General features: G+C 35.9%; 1 protein-coding gene across 1 annotated transcript; it reads left to right on the top strand.

Annotated features, from left to right (window-relative positions):
- Positions 1–746: 746 nt before the first annotated feature.
- On the top strand, positions 747–2,598 carry LOC135157109 (uncharacterized protein DDB_G0271670-like; the record flags this gene model as incomplete). The annotated part of the gene is made up of 4 exons (XM_064111621.1): positions 747–1,015; positions 1,189–1,375; positions 1,784–2,057; positions 2,561–2,598. Coding segments are annotated over 4 exons (768 nt in total), but the record flags the coding sequence as incomplete, so codon positions are not given.
- Between the last annotated feature and the right edge of the window lie 5,295 nt (positions 2,599–7,893).

The following is a 7,893-nucleotide window of genomic DNA, read 5'->3' as shown; positions in this document are numbered from 1 at the left end:
GATCATGTTGGAATTGCGTTTGCTGTGATCATCGTTATGTTATTTTCCATACAACCATCATCATGTTGATGATTGCGATTATTATTGTTGGTGCTTTTGTTGATATAGTTGTACAATGGGTAAAGGATTGTGGTAATAGTATATTAGTAGTATTAGTAGTAGTAGTAGTAGCAGTAGTAGTAATGGTAATAGTAGTAGTAGTAGTAGAAGTAGTAGTAGTAGTAGTAGTAGTAGTAGTAGTAGTAGTAGTAGTAGTAGAAGCAGCAGAGACAGTTTTAGTAGTAGTAGTAGTGTGTTTCCAAAATTTCATTGGAATTGGTCATTATAGACCCTTGCCTTTAACTGCTTTCAAGCCGCTATTATCCATGTATTAGCGAAATAATTCTGTCGCACACGTAAAACACTTTTACTCTGATGCCGCTAAAATCTTCTAATAAATATTTTTTTTTAAATTGCTTATACGTGGGTAATAGCGGCTTAAAAGCAATTAAAAGCGAGGTACCAGCAGCAGCAGTAGTAGTAGTAGTAGTAGTAGTAGTGGTTGTTGTTGTTGTTGTAGTAGCAGCAGCAGCAGCAGCAGTAGTAGTTGTAATAGTAGTATTAATGATAGTAGTAGCAGCAGCAGTAGTAGTAGTAGTAGTAGTAGTGGTTGTTGTTGGTGTTGTTGTAGTAGTAGTAGTAGCAGCAGCAGCAGCAGTAGTAGGAGTAGTAGTTGTAATATTAATAATAGTAGTAGCACCAGCAGCAGCAGTAGTAGTAGTAGTAGTAATAGTAATAGTAGTAGTAGTAGTAGTAGTAGTAGTAGTAGTAGTGGTTGTTGTTGTTGTTGTAGTAGTAGTAGTAGTAGTAGCAGCAGCAGCAGCAGTAGGAGTAGTAATAGTAGTATTAATAATAGTAGTAGCAGCAGCAGCAGCAGTAGTAGTAGTAGTAATGGTAGTAGTAGTAGTAGTAATAGTAGTAGTAGTAGTAGTAGTAGTAGTAGTAGTAGTAGTAGTAGTAAGAGTAGTACGTCGTCGTAGTGGTAGTAGTATACATGTACGTGATTGGAGGAGTAGTATATAGCAGTAGCAGCAGCAGCAGTAGTAGTAGTAGTAGTAGTAGTAGTAGTAGTAGTTGTAGTACTGGTGGTGGTTGTTCTGGTAGTAGTAGTAGTAGTAGTAGTAGTAGTAGTAGAAATAGGAATGGGAGTAGAAGCAGTAGTAGTAGTAGTAGTAGTAGTAGTAGTAGTAGTAGTAGTAGTATTAGTAGTAGTTGGAATAGGAGTAGTAGTAGTAGTATTAGTAGTAGGAAAAGGACTAATAGTAGTAGTCGTGATAGTAGTAGTAGTAGTAGTAGTGGTAGTAGTAGTAGTAGTAGTAGTAGTGGTAGTAGTAGTAGTAGTAGTAGGAGGAGGAGGATGAATAGGAGTAGTAGCAGCAGCAGCAGTAGTAGTAGTAGTAGTAGTAGTAGAAGCAACAACAGCAATAGAAGTAGTAGCAGTAGTAGTAGTTGTAGTAGTAGCAGTAGTAGTAATAGTAGTAGTAGTACTAGTACTAGTAGTATAAATATTAGTCGTAGGAATACGAGTAGTAGTAGTTGCACTAGTAGTAGTAGTAGTAAGGATATTAGCAGTAGTAGTAGAAATAGGAGTAGTAGCAGTAGTAGTAGTTGGAATAGGAGTAGTAGTAGTAGTATTTGTAGTAGGAATAGGAGTAGTATTACTAGTACTAGTGGTAATAGAAGTAATAGTAACAGTAATAGTAATAGTAGTAGTAGTAGTTGTTGTTGTTGTTGTAGTAGTAGAAGTAGTAGTAGTAGTAGTAGTAGTAGCAGCAGTAGTAGTAGTAGTAGTAGTAGTAGTATTAATAATAGTAGTAGCAGCAGCATCAGCAGTAGTAGTAGTAGTAGTAGTATTGGTTGTTGTTGTTGTTGTTGTAGTAGTAGTAGTAGCAGCAGCAGCAGCAGCAGTAGTAGTAGTAGTAGAAGCATCAACGGCAATATAAGTAGTAGCACCAGTAGTAGTAGTAGTAGTAGTAGTAGTAGCAGTAGTAGTAATAGTAGTAGTAGTACTAGTACTAGTACTAGTAGTATAAATATTAGTCGTAGGAATACGAGTAGTAGTAGTTGCACTAGTAGTAGTAGTAGTAAGGATAGTAGTAGTAGTAGTAGTAGTAGTAGTAGTAGTAGTAGTAGTAGTAGGAGGAATGGGAGTAGTAGTAGTTGGAATAGGAGTAGTAGTAGTAGTATTTGTAGTAGGAATAGGAGTATTAGTACTAGTACTAGTGGTAATAGAAATAATAGTAATAGTAATAGTAGTAGTAGTAGTACTAGTAGTTGTTGCTGTTGTTGTAGTAGTAGAAGTAGTAGTAGTAGTAGTAGTAGCAGCAGCAGCAGTAGTAGTAGTAGTAGTAGTAGTAGTATTAGGGAGCTTGTCAAAAGTCCATGCACCGTTCTATACCGTCTTTACTGCATCCGGGTTTTCGCTTCGGCTTTCCTGCCCAACGTTCCCTTCTCTTCAAAGGAACGGCCGCCATCAAAGGCCCATTGATGCCACCGTTCTTTTGTTCGTCTTTCCTGCAAGTCTTAATTTCTGTCGAAAAACCGGAGAATCTATTCTAAATAGCTCCCTCTACGACCAAAACAAAGGCGTGCCTTCATATTTATTGTCGGATCGGAGAGTTCGGGTCACTGTTCTGAACTATGGTTGGCATCTATAATGGAAGTTCGGGTGCATTCATAAAGCCACAGTAGCTTAATCAAAAATCACGCACGTGTCATAAATCGTTACTGATCTTTCGAATTTGCTGCAATAACCATGAAAACCTCCTTTTTCGCATTGGAAGAGGGTCAATTTATGATGTTTTAGGTGGGAAAATAAGATTCCACACATTTTCGTTTCGTAGGCCCAAGCCATTCGTACAATTCACGTCAACTTGGAATATTTATTATTACTCGCATCTGAAACAAGTGTCGGGAGTCCCCCCCCCAAAAAAAAAAAAATAAATAAATAAATAAATAAAGAGAAGGAAATGGCAAGATGAAATGAATATGACCGGAACAGCTTGGCACTATAAGGCATAGATAGATCAAAGATTTATTAGAAACTGTTAAAAATAGTTTGTTCAATTTTTGGACGGGCAACCATTTCCCCAGGATAACATAATTATAGTCTCTTAATTTTCTTTATCTCCTTGTTTTAAAGAAGCGGGACCAAAAGAGAAGATGAAACGAGGAAGAAGAAAACTAAGGATAGGGAGAGAAAAGGAAGGGGAAACAGAGAGAAAATAAGAAAAAAACATTGGGATGGAGGAAGAGGAAGGGTGAAAAAATATGGAGGAAAAACAGTTGAAAGAGAAAAAAAAATTGGAAATTTGAGAGGGGAAGAAATTTAGGATCGAATCAACGGGAGAGGGGGGACAAATTGGAATATGGAAATGGATAGAGACAGAAAATAAGGGGAAAGAAGAAGAGAGATCTGGTGGACGATGGGGGGAGAAATAAAGGGGAAAAAGGGAAAGAGTGAAAGGGGAACAGAGGGGAAGACATGCAGTGGCGGAGGCTGGATCCGCCCCTGATTTAGATTTACATTATATTCACCCCATCGATCCCCTCTCGGGGTATGAGAGTACATATAAACAACTTATAACAGACTAAAGTATGTAACTTCATTTAATTGGTTTAACGTATTAAACGTAATGTTCGGAATTGAAGATGAATACCAAATGTGGTAACGATCTGAAAATTAGTTCGATCAGAATCCAATGAAATTTACCAACGGAGTGTTTGTTTGTATAAATGAAAAATATTTGCCAAATAGCCCTGTGAAAGAAATTCGTGCTGAGAAATGAGCGATATAAGCACGGAATTCCATCAAGTGTCAGGTATTTTTCGAGGCAATATTATAATACACTGTCCCATCGATATCGTCATCACCGCTGTTACAATCGCAATCATCTTCATTTCTCTATTATAAGTATTATCTTCATAAACATTTCTATTATTTCATTATAACTTTATCTTCATAAATCGATGAGGTGGGAGAAGGAGGAGGAGAAGAAGAATTACCAAGGAGAAGCAGACGTACATGTAGAATGGGGGAGCAGTAAAAAGGGATGAGAATAATAATGAGAGATGAGGAAGAATACGAAGAGGAAAAAGGAAGATAAAGAAAAAGCTTATCAGTATATTACATCATCTGATCAAGTTTTTATTCTCATCTCGATCGTTCTCTGCATGTGTAGTGTTTAATTTATTGTTCTAATTGTCATGTTGAAACTCTTCGATTAACTTTGGTAAATAATACGTAATTTTGTCTTTTTAATTTTGTCGAGTATTAACAAGCATTTTAAAATGTTTACAAAAGTGCAGTGGTCATCGGATTTTTTTCTTCAGATGTCATGAATCAAGCACCATTTCTCGATGATGTTCTATTTTAGAAATAACCTTTTGAGCACCAAACGAAGTATGTTGCAATGTTATTCAGACCTACATCTTGAAGTCTGTCCCGATAGATGGTTTCCAATTAAAAATACACAGACATTTTGATCGGTCGCCAAATCGCTGGAAAAAAAAGAATGTGTGAAAAGGGCTAAATTTTCCAATAAAACACATTTGATTTCATACCTATCACATCACAATCACTTTAGGGCCATGCTCATATAATCAAGGAGATATCATCTCCTTGATATTATATAGTACTCAGGAATGGAATGGTGACATGAACTTTTCTGACCGGGATTTACCAATATAATTATAAACTTAAAAGCTTTAAATCATCATCAAGAAGGAATATAAGCGGACACAATTCAGTTAAAAAAATAAGAATAAACTAAATGGGAGGCTTACAAGTTGCACAAATTGTGTGTGATTTTTATTTCATCTAAAAGTATGTTTCTAGGTATTATTCATTGAATGTGTGACTTTCGTAACTTTCAGTATTTTTATTTGTCATAATCACCAAGGCTACCACTACCACATTCACCATCACCGCCACCACCACCACCATCATCATCATCAGTTTTGATTATCATCACTATCATCAGCAGCATCATTATCGTCAACAGCAAATCATCTATGTCATTATCATAGTGATTGAAATTAGGATCATTTTTTGTAAGGAAATAATGAAAGGGAATGAAAGAAAGTTTGTAGCGGGAAGGGAAGGGGGGGGGGGGTTGAATTTGCTCTAAAGTAAAATCAATGTGAGTAGAATTAACTCTATGTTTTTATCTATATTGCAGTGATGGTAAAAATCAGTACAATACTAGGATGCCATGATGTTCAATAATTTAAACTTCAAATTTCAATACTTCACGGGTGAAGATATGGGGCCGTAAGCTTCAGGGTGATTATGTAGAATGATATTAACATTAGATCATTACTCTAAAATAGATGAAAGATAATTATTATTTATCATCTATATCAGGTTGTACACAACTGGCCTACAGCAAAAGCAAATAGTGCCATGATATAGTCTTCTCCAGCAAGAGAATTTAACATTATTGACCTTTCAGGATTACTTGGCATTGATACTCATCGAACTGTTCTTAGTCATTGCCCAGGCCTATGATCATGAAAAAGCAAGATCACTCACCCGTGTAGAGAATCATTGACAATGGCATGCTCAGCGGGTTCGCCACAGACAACAATGAATGGGAGAGGCGCTCAGAGAATAGTTCCCCATATCCGCTGTCGTGATTATTGTCATAATTTCAATAGATGAACCTATTTCAAAAGACCGTTGGCCCGTCCGATGGGGAATCTTTTGTACTATAGTGTAATAAAGTACGTGTATACAGTAACTACCGTCCCGACTTCTTTCTTTCACCATCATCGAGTAGCGATTAGCGTGTAAAATTGCATAAATTATCTCACAAAACGGATCTAATGTTCATGATTACCAGCATCACCATTATCATTACTATTACCTTTCATATATTCTTAATTATATAAAATATAAAATTGATATTGGAGAACGATTGGAAATAGATACTGAATGAATGATGATGGTGATGATGATATAATGATAATTATAACTTTGAAGTGATATTAACGGACATGATAATACGAATAATAATATCAGTGATAATGTTGATGATTAAATGATAACAAATGAAGATGATTGGTATATTTTGCGGCAATGAACCATGTATAACTTGAGACGCGTTTTTCCTTTATCATGTTTGTTATAAAAGGTTTTCATATCATGATCCTGAAATACATAGATTATATTTAGATTAAAAAGAATGAGAATGGATGGCCTTCATCTAATTTTGGAAAAGATTTTGCGGGTTGTCAAGTCCGACGCAGTATCAAACATGCTTGCATATCGAGGTCGATGCGATTTTTATATCGACATCATCCCCCAGAGTCTATCAAGTTATGAATTTGTGTGCATTTTCGCAAAATTGACATTTGTAATACGAGATTATTCTAATGTTAGAGTACTGTAACATCCGAACTGCATGCCATCCCGGCTACGTACGTTTTGAATACATCGGCTATTTCGATTTCTGGATGCATGATACCATGCAGTTAAAGCGGTGTACGCCTGAATCATATTGATTGTATTAACTTTATTATAACGTCGACAAACATAATTCATCAGATTCATCATCTTTATCATTACACCAATGACATGGACTTATGCACATATAGGCCTACGTCTTTTGCGTGATTGAACACTGACCCTCTCCCCCTCCCCTTCCCCATTAGAGCGAAAACAATGAAATTGCGCTCTCTCATTAATATTGATTTCGATACGGAGATCGGGAAACGCACGCCACTAATTTACATTATTTGTATACCACTTAGAACAAAACATTTATCTAAACGCTAAGGAAAAAATATAGAGAGAGAAGGAATTTCACCAAAAAATAAAGTAGTTGTACAGTTCACAGTAGGCTGTAAACAATTGAGGGGCTTCACATGCGGAGGGAAAGCTATATTTAACAAAAAAGGTTTTAACACGGATTTGAATTTCTCTCTTGAATCTGCTTGTTTAATACTTTTTGGTAGATTGTTCCAGAGTTGGATCCAGGGGTGGGGCAAGGGGTCCGCCCTCCCTCCTCCCCCTATTGGCGGAACAAAAAAAGGGGGAAAGAAAGACCAAAAAAGGGAAAAGAGGGGAGAAAAAATTGTAAACATGAGAGGAGGAAAACGAGTGAATAAATAAGACGAGGGGAAGACTTCGAAAACAATAAAAAAAAATCTTTCATGTCATTATATAAAATTTTCGCTCGTGCTTTGCGCGCGCATTACCTTTTAGGTGATTTACATATATGGAACTTTAAATATCAAATTTTGAAGTCAATATACATAACATATTTCAGCTCGGAAATTGAACTTTCATTTTAAAAAAGTGTTCTGTAAAAATTTCTGTTTTATTGTCTGAATATAAACATTTTCTGCTTGCGCTGCGCGCTCACAAAATTTGATTTCCAGGTACCTATTATTTTCCTGTATTCCATATACTTATAAAAATATACCTATTCATGTCAGATTGTAAAAACGTATCAGCTAGCGCTGCATGCTTGCATTTTGATTGGTGAGTTATAAAAATTTAAATATTAATTCTATAACAAACTACTTAAAATCTCCATTTTATGACAGTTTATCAACAATTTTCGGCTGGCGATATGCGCGCACATTGATTGTTAAAAATATATTAACTCATGCATCTTATTCATTATTACAAAAGCGCTTTAAATTGTTCCTTTTTCAGAATGGAATATCGACAAGTTTCATCTAGCGCATTGATAGGAAGAGAAATAGGAAGACAGTCATAATTTTCATACGATGGAATAATGTTCTTAGAATGTCCCGGTCCTACATGTATGTCAAACTCAAAGTAATAATAATGAAACATATCAGCTCCTTTTTAACTGTGATCCATATCCACTCACAATTTTCCTA

Source organism: Lytechinus pictus, chromosome 16 (genome assembly GCF_037042905.1).
Source record: "Lytechinus pictus isolate F3 Inbred chromosome 16, Lp3.0, whole genome shotgun sequence".
Lineage (NCBI taxonomy): Eukaryota > Metazoa > Echinodermata > Echinoidea > Temnopleuroida > Toxopneustidae > Lytechinus > Lytechinus pictus.
The sequence above is the reverse complement of the archived record's forward strand: the minus strand, read 5'-3'. Positions and strand labels throughout refer to the sequence as shown.